The sequence below is a fragment of the Apis mellifera genome, linkage group LG9 (assembly GCF_003254395.2).
Source record: "Apis mellifera strain DH4 linkage group LG9, Amel_HAv3.1, whole genome shotgun sequence".
Lineage (NCBI taxonomy): Eukaryota > Metazoa > Arthropoda > Insecta > Hymenoptera > Apidae > Apis > Apis mellifera.
Window position 1 is genome coordinate 5,431,156 of NC_037646.1, and position 18,875 is coordinate 5,450,030.

The 18,875-nt window shown below is 33.2% G+C and overlaps 1 protein-coding gene across 19 annotated transcripts in view; it reads right to left on the minus strand.

Moving 5' to 3' along the window:
* LOC409024 (tropomodulin) overlaps nucleotides 1–18,875 on the minus strand; it is a 223,300-nt gene that overhangs the window by 193,517 nt on the left and 10,908 nt on the right. Inside the window, exon 1 of one of the 19 annotated variants that reach the window (XM_006560740.2) lies at nucleotides 3,081–3,709. The exons of the other annotated variants lie outside the window; for them this stretch is intronic. Coding sequence (XP_006560803.2) covers nucleotides 3,081–3,188 — 108 coding nt within the window. The 5' untranslated portion in view covers nucleotides 3,189–3,709. Of the gene's footprint in view, nucleotides 1–3,080; nucleotides 3,710–18,875 lie in introns of those variants that run through there. 19 annotated transcript variants of the gene reach the window in all.

Sequence of the window (18,875 nt, forward strand, 5' to 3'; positions counted from 1 at the left end):
GATTTATCTGTCCAGTGGCTAAAAATGAAACAACGAAGAGAAACGCATGCATCTTCTTTCTTTGAACAGAGAGTGTAAAATTTGTTGTTCCTTAATAATTATTTCTGAAGAATTTTATTCATTTTATCATTTATTATTCATACGTATATTCTTGGAAGAATTAAATATAAATATACTCGATAAATTGGGATAAATATTGAAAAAAATTCTTTCTATGATAAATTGAAATAACTATCGATATTTGTAATAAATGACTAGTAAAGTAATATATTAAAATTTTCACATTCATCTTAATTCATCATTCCTTGCTTATATAGAGAAATGAAAAATCTGATGTTGATGAGAAATATTTCCCTGTGTAATTATTAATGATCGTAATATTGTATTAATGCCAAATAATGTAGATGACATTTGTACGGGTCGATTATTTATTCTTCCCGATCACGACATCCTGAAAAATCGTACGTTTCACGTGTCTGACCAACAATGGCATCGTTCCACTGCTCCGTGAGTTCTGATACATCCCGATCTTTCTTTATGATTAAATTATTGCGTTAATGCATCCAACTGCATTAATTTATTTACGATGTTGTTCAAAAGTGACCTCGAGACTGGCACAAACAAACTTCGATGATCCATAGGGTGGTTATATAATTAGTGCGCACAATGTTTCCAAACGAGCCGTAAATAATAATTCTTGCGAAAATGATCCAAATGCTGAAAACTCGTATTTCTCATGATTCATGATGGATTTTTTTATATTTATTCTCGATTATTCTCCATATGATTATGCATACTCGTCCATTGAAAAAAGTACTCCATTCGTGGAGATAAAGTAACAACAATTTTCCGATTTTAAAATTATCCTGCATGAAACAAATATTGTGATAAAATATTAATTTTAAAGTATCTCTCGATATCTATACATTTTTATCACGCGCCTCTTATTTTTCATCAAAACCACGGATGAAGAACGGAGAAAGAGAAAGAAAACAGACGGCGAGAGATTACTCATCGCGATTCATTCGGGTTTTCACAGGTGTTTACCACGGTTTTCAGCCGGCCTTGGATCCTGGCAACTCTCCTGCTATAAATGGTTTGGAAGAAGAACGTCGTCTCCAAAAACTCGGTTAAGTTAAAAGCAAATTGTGTGTTGAATCGTTCCCACCCCCCCTTAATATTTTTTTTTATTATAATAATCGTAATGACTTTGTTTCAAACCTTTTGTGGAAAGAGGCGAGTATAAAATTATGGACGGAATATAAACGGAACCGGCACGGTACGTGCAGCAAATACTTTTTTAATGAAACGTTTCCCGATGCAAAAATGAAATGTCGTTAATTAAAACTTCTCGTGGGGATGGAAATTAAATTTTTTTTTCTTTTTTTTTTCAATAAATAAACGATCGAACGATATTAAATGTCGAAAAACTTGGCGTTCGCGTTTTAAAATTCTTTCCCGGATATCGATTTTCACAGAGAATATTTATCTTATAATATTATATATCGAATGTTTTGACGATTCTTCGTCCTCGTGAAGTTAAATATAGAAAAGCAAGACTCTGTTTTCTAAATCCGACTTCAAATTCTACGATCGAAGCCTAACATTGACTTTGCTCTTGAAAATCGGGAACGAATTTTATTTCTGCTTCGTGCTCAAAGAAAATTCCAATAACAATTGGAAATTTGTTTTAAAAACGATATCGTTTTAACAATAACATTTTCACGATAACAAGAGAAAAAAAAAAGATATTCTCTCATTCTTTGGCCCAAGTTAAATCACCAATTTTCGAACAGTAAAACTTCAAAATTTTCCTTTCCTCTTCGAAACGAAACGAAGATCATACGTCTTTAAAAAAAAGGAAAAATTCACGTAATTCTCAACCACTCAATTAATCCTCTTTCTCTCCAACCATCTGATTTCCACGCAACGACAATTTTACGCCTCGACTACTGTCCACCGAATCGTCAAACGAACATACATCAACGAACTCTCGAACACCTCGAGAGTTTATAGAATCTCCTTCCTCTAGAAAAGTACCATCCAAGTCGATCCATCAATTCAATGGACGACATTTTGATAAGGTTTGAACGATTTCTCGAATAATATGCGTGTATGTTATGTAACGCGTGTTGAAAAGATGTAGAACTTCTCTCAAGACAAGAAGAGAAATGTTGAGGAAGGGATGCGTCGTTGCAATGTTATTTGAAATTTTCCGAGAATTATATTAGCTGCGTTTGATGCGTTCTAATTTTAAGATTTGAACGCGGTTGAGCATCGATTCGGAAAATTTGTGAATGTTTGCAGGTTTCGAGGGTACCGTTAATAATAAATGCCCACGTGGTGATGGAATTGTGGATGCTTTCGGTTCGATGATTTAAATAGGAACTATTTGCACGCGGAGATATTGAAGGCAAAAGCACTTCGCGGTTGAAGAATGAAAAGCTTGCTATTTTTGTGTAATTATTTTTAGAAAATTTTGTTTCTTTCTGGTTTATAACATATAAAACCGGAGGAGATATTTTTCGATCATTTTTCTGGAATTATGATTTATGGGATGTTTATCGAGCAGTTTGATCAAACTTGATTGTAATAATATTTTCTTCGATTCTTACTGGCAAGCAATGCAAGCAATTATCGAAACTGATAATATTACGTCGGGAAAAATACGTTTTCTCTCAAACCAACGTCAAAAATATATATTTTCCACGCAGAAAATTTAACGATCGAAATATTGAATATCTTTCCAATATTTACACTGCGAAAAAGAAAAACAATCCTCTCCAAACTTATCCAAAAGATCTAATTTCGAAACTGCACAAAAGCTCGTAGCTTTCATTTTCTGTCTTCGTAACAGCCTGGTCGACCAGAAACATACGCATACACAAGTGTAAACAGTTGGCTTACCAGTCTCCAAACTTATTCCTCGACTTAAATAAATTCTCAGCTGACCCACTCCATAACCCAATTACTACAACAACCTCCTTTCTCCTCTCCTCGATATTCTTACCAAACACCTCCATCGATGAATTTACCATTTTCTACCTGATATCACTCTCGTTTTTTCCACATTTCCTTACCTCCCTCCTGGTCGTGGTCTTAGTCGTTTTACGAGTGCTGGTCCTTGTCATGGAGCTGATAGTCTCGTGGGGCGAGTCCCAGTCCTGAAATACCTGAGTGGTCGCCATCCTCGAAATCTCCTCTTTCTTTCACAACCCAAATCTTCACTTCGTGTACAATTGGGAGGAAAGCAGTTACAACATATAATATTATAATTCCTTCACTGAATCTCACACCGGCCGGCTTCTTTCAACTGTATTTCAAACACTGTCGATCCGAAATTGATTTAAATCGATCCGAAATTGCGACTGAAAATGCGACACTTGTCACATCACCCCGTTTCTTTTCAACTTGTCGATATTGTACCCCGTTTGATATTATTATTTCTGGTGATGAATTATTGGATTAGAGAAGAGAGAGAGATGGAGAAGGAGATGGGAGTTGGTTAATCGATGAAGTGGAGAAGGATTTTCCTCGGGATCAGAACGATCGGTGATCGACGATCGATCGGTACTCGGGGCACGGATCGATGCCTGGGTGGACGCCCCATCCAGGAGGAGGGGCGATTCGCTGCAAACGAAGTCGGTTTTCGCGTAAGTGGGTTCTTCGTGGTGGATGAATGCGCGATTCGAGGTGGATCACGCGCGACTGAGCTTGAGAAACACGCCTCCGCGAGAGAGCGAACACACCGCACACGCCGCACGCCCCATCCTCAGTCTAATTCCAGAAATACGGAGAAACACGTATAATTAGGACGACGATGGCCACCACGGAGCCGTGGCCCACGGCTACGCCGCCGCACCTTCTTGCTCGAGAGAGAGCCTCGAGGATGGATCCGTGGAATGTGCAATGTCAAGGAATTGTCGAACGAAAGTGAAAAGGATGGAGATTTGCGAAGGAATAATTTCAACGGTGATAAGTTTGTCCTGAATCTTTCTTTCAAATTATAGAATGGTATAAATAGCATGTGAAATGGAAGAATTTCAAGATTGAATTTGTATAGTTTGATTCTATATTATATAATAATACATTGATTTAATTTCATTCTTTTGAATAATTCAATATAAACTTCCAAAATTATGCCACATAAATAATAAGTTTTTTAAAGAATCTTTCTTCAAATTATGGAATATATAAATAGTATATTTTAATATATCTATGAAATTGAAGAATTTTATTTAATTTCATCAATTAAGTATAATTTCATTCTTCTGAACAATTCAATACCAACTTCCAAAATTATAGACAATGCCACACAAATAATAAGTTTTATTTATCCTGAATCTTTCTTCAAATTATGGAATATATAAATAGTATATTTTAATAAATCTATGAAATTGAAGAATTTTATTTAATTTCATCAATTAAGTATAATTTCACCCTTCTGAACAATTCAATACCAACTTTCAAAATTATCAAGAACCTTATATGCCACACAAATAATAAGTTTTATTTATCCTGTATCTTTCTTCAAATTGGAAATATAGATAGTACTTTAATAAATCCATTGATAATTAATAAAAGTATCTAAATATAAAATTGGAAAATTTTAATTGGGTTTATTAAATATATAGATTCTGATCATTGTTAATTCAATTGTGGATTATAAGTTGCATTAATTTCTTCAATATGGACAGCCAAATATGCAACTCCTTTTGAACAGTTCAATACCAACTTCCAAAATTATCCAAATTCTGAATCTTTCTTTAATAAATTGGAAAAACAGTATTTTGATAAATCCATCGAATAAAAATTGAATCTTACAATCTAATCATTGTTAATTGTTATTATAGCTTGTTATAGGTTACATTAATTCCTCCGATATGGACAGGTTAAAATACCTCTGCAACTATTCACACGATTTAATTTCATCGACGGGAACAATATACCTCACATTCCTCCTCGCCTTCCAAAATTATCAAAAACAGAAAACCCTGTATGCCGCGCAAATTGAACCGGCACGAGATCCTTTCAAAAAAAAAAAAAGAAGGAAAAAGGAAAAAAAAAACCTTCATCGCCATCGCTCACACCACTTTACTTTTTTAAACGTGACCAATTACTGCATTTTTTCCTCCACTCACAATCAACCCCCGCTCGAGCTCGAATCAATCTCTCCACCCTCCCTCCCCCCCTCCTCTTTACCCCTCCCCTCCTCTCTGTATACCGTACACGATCCATACACACGAGCAACTACGAATTTTCGATCGAAATTTATCAGTGCGGCGATGGTTCTCATCGGCCTCGACACGGCAGCCGAGTTTTCGCGCTTTAAGGGAGACAAAGGGCGTTGATTGCGAGCGTGGCACAAAAAACCCCGGCCACCCCTTTGAAAAACGAAACAAACAGGGGCGCAAGGAGAGGGAGAGCGTGACGCGAATCGAAGAACAAACGGGCGGGCCGGCCAGGATAAATCAAATATCGGCGTTATCCGTTCGTAAATCGGATTCCTGTGGGGCTGGTTCCTCGTCGACGAGGGGAGGGAACGAATTCGTAAGAAATCCACGATCGAAACATTCGATTTTAAGCGGCGATTATATACGCGATCGTCGTGAAAAAAAAGAGGAGTACTTTGTCGATGAAGGATCCACGCGGAGTTATGGGGACGAAGATTTATCACAAGTCGTTTTTGGGATTTTAGATTTTATATTGATTCGAATGGATAGTTGTATTTTTCATTTTTGGAAATATATCGAGTGTTATGGTTTTTTGAAGTATTTTGATGAAATTGGGATAATTGGAGATTATAAATTTGATGAAAAATTGAATAATCACGTTCAATTATTGTTAATATTATATTGTTAATATGTTTTTAATAGCAAAAAGTTTTTAAAATACAATAGATTTTGGAAAGAAAAAGAGAAAATTTTTCTTATCTTATTATATTATAAATATCGTATCGGTATTATAAATAATAGAGCTACAAAGAAATTCAACTTGTTAATTTCTCTTGTAAATATGTCTGAAACGTGTTCACACGTTGATTTATTACTTTTATTGTTCCTTATTTTAAACCACCTTTTTAAAATTCTCCTAGAGAAATAATAAATTTTCGCAACTAAGACAGTGTAGTAATTATACGTCAATGTATGGCGAATGTAAAAATAAGAATACAAATATTATCGATTTCCACGCGAACATCTTAAATAAAAAAAAGGAACGTGGAACGTTGTTACATCCGCCATGAAATATTATCGTACGAGAAACATTATCATTTAACCTCATTTTTTGATCGATTCTCAAAAAAAAAAAAAAAAAAGAAAAAAATAGAGATCTAAAAGAAAGAAAGAAAGATTGTGATAAAATTAGAATTCAGCTTTCGTCCGGAAAAAAAAAGAAGAAATAATAGAAAATAGAAATAGAGACACGAGGATACTTGGTGTTTCAATATCGCGTATTTATAGAAATCGTCAATGTTGCATACGCACGATGAATATTAACAAGCTTCTAATTAAAATGCGTTTCATAATGATTAGTAGTAACCATGATAAAACGATTAATTATTAACGTGTAATTTCGACCATGTAATATATTTGCACATTCATGAAATAACACTGTGCTAATTGAATTTTTTAGTTACCATTATGGTTCATTGAATAAATTATTGGATACTCACTCGGATAAATTTTAATTATTTCGTTTATCGTCGATAATTCAGCTTGAAATCAATTCCGTATATCTCGATATATATTGTTTGTAATTTTGATTGTTTTTTTTCTTTTTTATTCTCACGAATGTGTTTATTTTTTTCGATAATCCTCAAGCTTGAGTAAGCTTAAAAATTAAAATTCAATTTATTCCGTGAATTGAATTTAATTCTAGCTAGAAACTCGATTGTTATTGCTACAAATTTCACGTTTGACTTTTGACACGAGCATTTGAAAATTACATTTAATTAATTTCAAACATTAAATTACACGTATATTCAAATAATTCGACCTTCTGAATTATTTATTTATTTGCAAGAAAAGTTTAAAGATTAATAATTTTTGTTTCAATTTGAAATAATTTTAAGAAAAAATCTCCCCTTTATTGTTCAACGTTTAACAAACTGGTGACTAATTCAGGTATTAATTCATGTCATCGCGTTAACAAACCTCACATCACGAGCCAAGCTCGTTCAACTTTTCCCACAAACGTTTTTCTTCCTCGCCATTCAATTTGGCATATCCTCCATTTTAGGGGATATTTTATCCCTTATTCTTATATCTTGTAAGTTAATTGAAATTTCAAATTTACAATGAATCATTTTAAGTGAAATTAAGATTCCAATTTAATGAAATATTTCATGGAATAAGTTAACAGATGTATCTTTAAAGAAATGTAATTTACACTAATGACTGTTATTTATGTTTTACAAAGTATAAATACAGAGAAATTTTATTAATTCTATTTTATATTTTAAATGTTAATTTCATTGGAAAATTAGGCTTAGGTTAGAAAATTTAAAAAAAAAAGTAATATCCTATCCAATTTTTTTTCTTTTTTTTTTAATAAAACTAAAATCGATACGAAATTTTCTCCCCATTTATATTTCTTCCACAATGCCAACAACCTTATTTCAATTTCTTCCATTTTTCCTTTTCGGTCTAGATTTTTACCACGGAAAATTCTGTTTCATCTTTCATCTATTTTCCGACTCAATGCCTCTCCTGCTCCACTGAATCCTCTGCTTTCCTACGTTTCCATTTTCTTACCTCTTTCGAACCTTTCTTCTCGCGTTAGTTCAGTTATCCTTTCCTCGGGTTTAATGTGATTTTTATTTTCGTCGCCTCGTCGGTTTATATACTCTTTTTTTCTTCTTCTTCTCTTCTTCTCTACCCACACGAAAACAACGATACGTTTTCGACCAAAATTATTTATTTATATCTCTTTTGAATCCTCGTATTTTGTTGCATCGATATTATTCTCTTTTAATTTGCAATTTATACAATTTTTGTTGAACTTTTTCTGATATTTACTCAAACATTATCCGTTCTGATTCTAAAAATATTGATGTAGTGAAGTTTATACTTACTGCATCTTAATTAAAAAAAAAAACTTCTTAAGAAAATTACTATTAGCAAAAATGCAAAGAATTTCTTCCATTTAAAGAAATAATAAAATAAAGTAATTCCAAATTACAGCCTGACGAAGGAAAACTTGCAGCTCGTTTTTTCAAATATTCAGTGATCGAACCAGGAGAAACGAAATTCAATCGTGGCTTTAAAAGATCTGGCATTGTCGCGAAGCCACAACGATACTCCGGAAACGATGATCTTTGAGAAAACGAGTGGAATTACGAGTTGGAGCCAGCCAGATTCAAATCCTCTTCGTAAGTCGTGCGAAATTTCTTTGGCAACTAGGATGGAATATGATCGTGCCGACCTCTATATTTGATCTAACGATCTCTAAGACGCGTGGAGACGCAAGGATAGGAAAGAGAAGGAAGAGATATCTCTGGAAGGATTAAGTTAATGTCTCTCTATCGAATCTCTATCTCTTCTTCTATCTATGTAGAAAAATATGTCGAGATATTTTTATTGCGAAGACGAATCTCTATTTATAACAGGAAGAATATAAATAGAAACAGAATATACGAATAAAAACAGTACAAATTTTTTATTATTTTAGATAGAATCAGAGGAAAGAATTTTTCCTATTTATTACAACTAATTAAAATGACATGAAATTTGGGTTAATAATTTGTAATGTAAAATAAAAAACTTTTACAAACGAGATTGAAATATATTTGCCTTCTCTCTTCAAATATTTTGATTTTATTCTATATATTTCGTCCTTTTTTTGATTTTTTTTTTTGAAACGCTTAAATTTTGCACAGATACACAAATATCCGCAGTTTATTTATACCCGATTCATACGGGTTCACGGAGATATTAGGTTGAAATATCGTTTATTTTCGATCGTCTCGGATGATCTGTTAAAGCGAGGGATCTCTACGTTTCTCTGTTTGATATCGAATTTATTTGTCACGTGCGAACGTGTAAATTGTAAGGGATGCGCCGCTGCGCTATTAGATGGAGTATTACGGCAAGTATTTGCACGTGGCTCTTATGGGATATGCGAATGTGGTCAAGATGGTATCGTGATATATGGTGATTTCCTGTTTTGAGTAACACGAGGTTGTGCGAAAATTTCTATTTCTTAGCTAAGTTATATACCCCTTCTTCCAATTCTTGTTGAAGTTGTGTATATACACACGATTTATATACCGTATAATTGTGATCATTTCTCTCTCGTGGAAAATATATATATATATATATATATATATATATATATATCTTGTTGTTATTTTCAATTTGTTTTACAATGTTTTTTAGACTTCTGAATTTTTTTATTTATTAAATTAAATGATGGATTTTATCGTAAATCTTTCCAATTACGCTTATATTCCTAATTTAACAATTATCCAAATTCAAAGAGAGATAAATTATAATACATAACAAACTTTGATTCCAGAAGAGAAGAAGAAAGAAGTTGTTCCCGCGAAATTTGAATATATTAATATATATTCAAGGAAGAAAGAATCTATACAAGGATAAATTTTTAAACCAATGGACCGATTAAACGAAGGCGGTGACCAACCGCAAAATAGATTATTTATAAACATAATGTCGGTTCGTCGAGATTCAGCCAGATGGCAACACAGGCTGAAAGCTTTCGCGGGAACTTGAAAGCTCGGCAGCTTCTCAGGCGGAGCCGCCAGATGGAGTTTACGTCTTGGCTAAAGACTGGAGATACGAGATATTTTTTGAAAATTTGCCACAGAGAGTCTCGATTTCGTTGTATCGAAATTATATCTCGAGGAAAATTAGAATTTTTTATCGATATAGAATTTATTACGTTCTGTTACAATTACATTATTTATTCTTTCGTCAAATTTGAAAGGGAAGTTTAAACTGAAAAATGAGAGATTCGTTTCCATTGCATTGTAAAATTAAAAGTCTAGGAGTTAGATTGTTAATAGTCGGGGCAGAGAGTTCAAAGCTGGCAATAAAACTTTGTTAAATTCTTAAAGTATGTTAAGAGAATGCAGCTTCTTTTCTAGAGATCAATGTACAAGTATTGTGCAGAATTAGATGAATTATTCTCTTCTCTTGATTCTTAAAAATAAAATTTTACGGCAAATATATATGCCTGTATTTTCCATCAATTTATAACATTAATTACAATTTTCAATGGATATGATTTTAACTTATCTCAGCAACTCATTCGAATACTTGGAACTAAATTTAATTCGTGAATTAACGTAATCACGAATGATCGAAAAAATAGGATTTTCGTGGAAGAAATATCGTGAACGAAACAGGTGGGGATCGATGCAGTAGCAAAAGGGTATCGTGAATATTTCAGCGGATAAATCGTGATTGACGGCTGGACCGCAATTAAGTTAAACAAAGAAAACGCGCGCGTGTCCTCGGTTGCAATTTTGCCAACGAGTCCATTCCACGAGTAATTAATTCCGCTCTCTAATTAGCTGCGCATTCTTCGGATTATTTCGGGTTACCGGGTTCAAACAACTTCTCTAATTGTACGATTTTTGTTTCGAAAACGCTTCTGATGTTCCTGCAACCGCAATCTTTCTGTGTTTCATCCTTTAATACGCGTGTATAATAATTTATATACTCTATTTTTACACGTAACAATATGCCTCGATTTCTAAAATTTTTTATTGGAATCATTAAATTTCTTTTAAATTATAAAATCTGTTTCTATCAAATGTTGTATTATCAGTTAAACTAAGGTTTTGAATCGAATTACGAATAATTCCAAAACGAGTGAAAAAAGAGGATTTTCGAAAATCAAGGAAAATTTTCACGTATCATCTTTTACAAGTCGATCAATGATATCTTTGAACTTCGCTCCAAAATGCGCCAATTCTTAATTTCTCACATCAGAAATGAAAAAAAAGCTTTTAAAGACTTTTCTTAAATCTTGTCAAAAATAATAACAATAATTTTACTATTAATAAATCAATTATAATTGAATTATAATTGAAAGCTCACGTTAATAAAAGAGATTTATTGTTCTATTGAATATATTATTAAATAAATAGAAAATAAATTAATTCTTCGATGGTTGAGAAAAGAAAATACGTAAAGTAGCAAGTTTGTAAGTGTAAACTCATCATACCTTCGACCAAAAAACTTTTCCATCCCGTAACCCTTGCCTATCCTCACTCGATATATACTTATACTTCTTTCGAACTTTCTTAAACGAATCCTGAACGCTCAAAAAAAAATCCTTACCATAAAAAGCACGAGAAACTTTATCTTAATATTAATATCATTCCATCAAAAAAATTCTTTCCCTCGCGACAATAATTTAATATTGTTATAAAATCGAAAAGAAAATCCAAAAAAGCTTTTAATTCTCTGTATTAAATTCACACAATTGCAAAGAGTATATAATCTCCTTCTTTTTAATAAATCTTAAAAATAAAAATTTAATATAGAGAAATGTAAAAATTGCATCCAAAGAAAAATACGTCTAAAAATACCCCCAACTCATCCTCGAGGATTTCTTCCTTTGGATACAATTGAAAAAAAATAAATTCATGGATCTATATCAATCTATATAAAAAGGGCGGTTTATCAAACGGGGGTGCAAACGAATAACAATAACAATAATAATAATTTGGGAAAGTGTTTCAGACACGTGCGGATCATTACGTAACGTAAAAACGACGAGCCTTTTTTATCGGGAACGCGTTATTTCCGTCACGAGGTTATTTTATCGAGGGTTTACACTTTCGATGGAATCGAGGAAAGTGTAAACGTTCCTCGCCTCCTCGGTCTGGCTGCGCGGCCTTTTGATTAAAAATACGGGGATTCGGGGGGAAAGGTATATATATTTTATTTTTATTCAACGCCGCCTGATCGTCGCGGGAGGCCACCTTACAGGAGCACTGACACCGATGTTTACGACACGTGCAAAACGCCTCCACCTTCATGGTTCGATCGAAATATCTTTATTTATATCGGTAAATTAATCGAAAACAGATCGGTTTGAATGTTATTACATAGAATGTTGTACGTCTTTTCAATTGCAAATAAATAAAATATATTTTCTTGTCAATTTTTGAAACGAAATATGATGAATTAATTGTGTTAATTAGTTAATTCTAGTGTACAAATAATACACAGATCAATTTGAATGATATTAGAGATATATAATATTATAATAGAATGTTAATAGAATATTATAATAGATATTATAATAGAATGTTGTAATAATAAAATATATTTTCTTGTCAATTTTTGAAACGAAATAACTGACGTACTAATTGTGTTAACTAGTTGTTAATTGTGTTAACTAGTTAATTCTAGTGTACAAATAATACACAGATCAGTTTGAATGATATTACATAGAATGTTGTAACAATAAAATATTTTCTTGTCAAAGAATTTTCGAAACGAAATATGATGTACTAATTGTGTTAACTAGTTAATTCTAGTGTACAAATAATACACAGATCAGTTTGAATGATATTACATAGAATGTTGTAATAATAAAATATTTTCTTGTCAAAGAATTTTCAAAACGAAATATGATGTACTAATTGTGTTAACTAGTTAATTTTAGTGTACAAATAATACACGATTGATGGAATATCGTGAAAATAATTAGATGTATATTCCCGAGTGATGAAAGTATCCGCATATTTTAAATTCCAGAAACGAAACAATTTGAGTGATTTGCTGGTTTATCGTAGGGGGAACAAAGTATAACTATTACAACGTCGTGCCTCATTAATTACTTTTATGCCGTAAAGGATCGCGTACACGAACATGAATTCCAACATAAATCAAGCTATAAGAGTAAGAAAATCTTCAAAGAGAAAGGTAAATCTTATCCCGGAGATGTTAAGTATCTACTAAGCTCGTATCTGGCTGTTTTACGAGCAGGCTCGAGTGACCATGGTAAAGGACCTTTGTTTGAATTTATGGAAAAGGTAGCGTTTGAAACGAGGGGAGGGGGGGAATCAAGTGACGAGTTAGTTGCAGATGCAACGTGCGTTAAATGATTAAAATTTGGGGAAAGATTTTTTTTATGTAAATGATAATAATTCGAAACACCACAAACTCGTTTTAATTTTATTATAATCTAATCTTTCGAAGAAAAACAAATTTGCAAATTTTTATTCTCTCAGAAATTCTCTAAAATTCCGCTTCAAAGTTAAATAAACAGACAAGTTCTGGTAATTTTCGATCGATTCGAAAATTTTTCTTTCTTTCTTTTTTTTCAAAACAAAAAATTTCTTCCTTTTTTTTTTTTTTTAGAAGATACTCGAAAAAAGTTAATAAATAACCACCTCGAGTTGGGAAGAAAACTTACCGAGCTTCATCTTAATATACAGCAGAATATAAGAAACGTTGAAAGATTTTTTCTTTTTTCTAATAAATACAACCACGTCGCTACAACAATTTAAGCGATCAACAGTGAAACTTGCGTAAGAAGCGATTCAGAATTTTATTTTATAGAGTGTATATATACTTTAACAATTAATAATTAATCTTAACGAACGGCCTCTTCTCGTTTCCTTCCAAGCTATAAAACTTATATCTTAAACTCTTCTAAACGGGCCGTTAATCCTTGATTAATAATTAATAGAGATATCGTAGGAGGTTCGTTAAAACTTTAATCCTAAATAATTCTCGTTCGAATTATTAATTAAAAACCTGCCACTCTTCCTCTTCCTTCTGAAGAACTCTCCATTATTTCCGAAACAACAAATTCGGGGGGGGGGGGCAAAATTACGTGTATCACCGAGGCAATTTTATCTCACGCGTATCCCCCAACGCGAATAAACAACAATTCAAACAACGGCTCGTCCCAACTTTGAGATGAACGAATAAAATTTATTTTCGACCGAATGGACAAACCGAATATATGAATACGTAAGCACGCAAATAGCTTTTGAGTTACAATCCGGAGAGCAGATTTGTCTGCAACAATGTCCCGTTTCCTGCAATGTGTGCGATCATGGTTAAAAATATGTTTTTCGCAAGGATTTTTTAGACTGGACTATCGGGCGGAAAGCGAATATTTGCGCGCTGTTACGACGACTCTTTCTCTCCGTGATTTTGATAATTTTACGATTTTTCTTTTTCTTTTCTTTCTTTTTTTTTTTTTAACAATAAAAATAAAATTTCTCTTCGAAATGAATTTTGATAAATTTTGTTCATCGATGCGATCATCGATACTTTTTATGAGTATATTTTATGACGAGAATTTTTAAGAATAAATCGTAAAATGCTATCATACGTTGATATTCATTTTCAAATTTTCGATGAAACATCCTTTTTTGGAAATTTCTGGAAATTATTATCGATTTACGACAAGGGAAAGTTCATAAAGATTTCAACAATAATTATCATCGTGTTTATTTAAACAAAAGATTTTCACACAATGGACCCCGCCTCCTGACTGTCAGATAGCGAATAAAATAATAAAGCATACCGCCACGGTGGAATTTTAATCGGAAATAATTTACGAGACACGTTGGAACGTTTATACGATTATATTTTATTTATTTTTATTATAGAATAAACACGAAAATTAATTATTTTAAACATTGTATCCACGGCGAATAAAATATCGCGATCCGTTTTGAATAAAATTTATTTAATTTTCTTTTTTTTTTTTTCTACTTTTTCATCAGTGAAATATAATAAGTTGAATTTTATTTCTCGCTGGAAACTATTGCATTTTTTTTTTTTTTTATTCGAGAGAAATATATATCCGTACTGGGAATATCTACGTGAATAATTTGTGGTTTTATTCGTTATAAATGTAGTTCCGGCTGTTTTTATGTTTCTGTGCTGGATTGGCTGTAATTTCCAATGCAAATATTACATTTACAATTTATTGCTTCTTTTTTTTTTTTTTTTTATCTACCGGTGTACACGTTAAACGAGATTTGCCCGAGGAACTTAACGCAATTATTCACTGGCTTAACAACCGTACAATATTTTTTTTTTCTTTTTTTTTAGCATATTTATTCGTATTAAAATAAGTCGAATCATTTTCATTTGGTATCGATCTTCATTACCGTGTACTTTTTAATTTATAATTGGCAATCGTTGAAGATTATGATTAAGATTTTTATTACGGATAAATTTACCTGGGTGAATGAAAAAAATGATAATTCAATTTATATGATATTATAAATTAACATTTGGACGTGAAAAAAAGAAAATATATTTCGATAATTATTACGATAGCAATCATAAAAATCTCACAAAGATCAAAGATTAATTGAAGCGAGGAATCTAAATTTCATGGAATTTTATTTCTTCTGAATTATTTTTGATTATACCGTTATATATATATATCTAATCCATTAATTTCATTTCTTAGAAAGTTTCGCAATTTTTCTTATAAGATTTTATTCTCCCCTCTAAATTCTAAATCTACTCATTTCACCTTTTTCCACCTTGGCTCTTTCGTCACAATTCTTTTTCATCCCACAAACCTTTCCCTCGAATTCTTAAGATATACTTTAAAAAACTTTTGGAATAACCGACGCTCGTTCATTTCAATTTTTGCCTCACAAATTTTTTTCTCTCCTGAGAAATTTTTCTCAACTTCTTCTCCTTCTTCTTTTTTTCTTCTTACAACTCTTTCTATCTCTTTCCTAGACGACTCTTCAATTATCCACAACGAGAAATAAGGCTCCAGCAGTCCCAATTTAGAGCTGACAATGGAAGTCACATGACGAGAGTAATGGCAGAGGATCCGTATGCGACCAGCTGACGACGATTCGTCACGCGATATATTGGCGCCTAAACCCCCATTAAAATTGACCAAGGATTTTCTGTCACCGGTACGCCACCACTTACTATCGTATTTCCGTCCCGAATTGAACCACGTATCGTAGAGAAGCTCGATCTAAGTTTAGGTGTACACGATCATTTTACAGAGTTCATCGACGAATCGAAAATCTCCCCAACAGCTAAGTTGATCGAAATCTTTGACGATGCTCTTTAACGATAATTTGCTTCGTTAATCCATAACAGGATTTTAGAAAAAAAAAAAAATTAAACAGGAAGAATAATACGAATTATTAGATTGGATTCAATTAAATTCGAGATTGGAGAAATGAAAAATCAATGGAATAATTTTATAATCATCAGAGAAGAAAAAAGTATTCGTCCAATTTTTTTTTCTAGAAAGTCTGTATCGAAATAGCGAGAGCAAGATAATAAAGAGAGAGAACGACATGTATCAGAATATTTTTTTTTTCAAAAAATTTCGAACGAAGAAACCATCTCTCTGGAGATTATCGATTTATTCGCGGCGAAACGGATAATTGGACGAGGCGAAGGAGGATGGGGAGAACAGCGAGGAAGAGGAGACAGTGAGAAAGTTCCAAGTGAAACAAATAACGTTGAATGTCCGAGCTGTATAATCTATAGTTCTGTGAAAATCCCCGGCGAACGGGCGCCCAGCGCTCGAATTAGTTCCCATCCAATAAATATCTTCGAAAATATCATCTTCATAAATAATATTTTCCGCCAAGAATTTGTATCCATCCACGGAAACGAAACAAGGATCTCCTGGTGATGGATCCCTCCATCGATGGCCAACGATCGTGTCAATAAATTGGAACAATTTTTTTTTTTTTTTTTTTTTGAGAATAAAATTATGGACTGCTGTATAAATTAATAAGAGGAGATGTAGAGAAAAGTTAATTTGTTAATCAATTATGACAAATTTTGAAGGAGAAAGAGGATTTTTTTTATCTATTGAAAGAAGATTATTTAAAGGATGAAATGAGATATTTTACTGGAACGTTAATTTTATTTTCTTTTTTGATATAAGAAGAAACTTCTCTGATTATAATTTCTCGAAGTAAAGTTTCAAGAGTATATCATTCATTTACGAAACAAGAACAGTGACAAAATTTTATATAATTTTTCTTATCCAAGTATGGAAAATAATAATTAATATACAAGAAATTCTTGGAATTTTCTCTCTGCTAGCTCATTCTTTCTTATATATATATATCCCCTTTTCTCTAAAATTCCGCCTCCTTTCTAAACTTTCCTCGACAACTTTCGCTAATTATGCATTGTTTATCTTTAATGCAGTTGCATTCAAGGGAGTCGTTTCATCCTCTAAAAAGCTACGTTATACATCAACAAAACTCTAAAACTCTCATTTTCACTCTTCCTCACTTTATCTCCACAATATATATATCACGCAATAAATTCATAAATTCGAAGTTCATGATAACTCTGTTTAAATTTTACTCTCTCTCTTTATTTATCGCGCATAACAACTTCCTTTTGAAATCCTTTTCGACAATTACTTACCACACTATTTATTCCTCAAATAAATAAATTTCACTAAATTCCATTCCCTAAAAAACATTTCCATCAAACAACCATTACCTCTTTCTCTTCCCTGTCCATCATCGCCCACCTATCTTTCAAACGAATCCCTCCCTTGTAAACGAATCGCTTTATACACGCGCGTCTTCATCGATTTCACGCGGGGCGAGGCCAAATAAGACTCGTACGACACGGTGGCTATCAATTCGCGGCAGATTCATGGGCCGAAAGGAAGGAGGAGAAAGGATAAGGTGGTGAGAGGACGGACAACGAAGCGAGGATCTATTTCGAGAATCGGCCACGAATCGCGTCGAGCATGACCGAGCACCCAACCAACGTGAGGTTTTGAAGAAGGGGATAGAAAGAGAGAGAGAGAGAGAGAGAGAGAGAGAGAGAGGTGGTGTCTCGCTAATTGAGACGCCAGAGGCATCGACCAGAAAACGGAAGCATTAAGCTGCCCTAGCCTCGTCGTCGGATTCGCACACTCTCCCCTTTCTGTTCGCTCGATAAGCCAACTCGGCCAAATTGGCGGCTGGATCTTGGTTCCCCGATTAACGAGGCGAAACCTATCGAATTCGCCTCAGCTTGACGTTCAGCTTCGTTTATTTCCCTTCCCGCCACCGATTTACATTATTTTCGTTCGAAAAAAACGAGAATAATGTATTTCGAGAAGGTTCGAACAAGTTTGGAAGTTCCTCTTCTTGTGTCGGAGGAAAGGAAGAAAGTTTACGATCGAATTATTATTTTAGGATTGAAGAAATTGGATCAAGTGGTAATTTGGCGCTGGTTTGGCTTGGATTGGAACGGTGACAATGGATCTATAAAATAGTATTTTAGGATTTTAGCAAACTTTCCTCTGCATTCATTAATCTTACATTTTTTAATCGAACTAAAGATGTACTTTATTGTATCGTATTCTTTTTTTCAAGATTTCATCGTATCGTGACGCGATCAGGATTAAAAGAAAATTTTAAAATCTAGAAATTTTGGAAATTTTGGAAACAAGATAGGACACGAATGATGTCATCCCTTTCGCTTTTGAGATCCTCTAAAAGTTCTTCTTCCACTTCCAGCTGCTACTACTACTTAAATTTCCCGTTAAATTTCATTCACACGATCTAAATCATGGCCAATTACGTGTTTTCGCGGTAAAATTTGCCTTGGTAAAGTGTTCCATACATAACAATGTTACGCTTCCACGTTTGATCTCCCTTCTTCCTCAGACGTTGCACGGCAACATCTTATGACGCGCCTCGGCGTTACTCTTGCCAAGTGGCGCATTTCATTCAGGATCGCCCCTCCCTCCCCCGAATAAAGGCCACCCTATTTACTCGACCCTACTCCATTTCCGACCTATTATTCACCACAGTTTGCGCCGATAATCGCGTGCAACACGAAATTTCCCGATAAAATTCCTCATCCAATTGATTGGATCTATTAAATATTAAAATCGGTAATAAAGACTTCAATTTTACCATC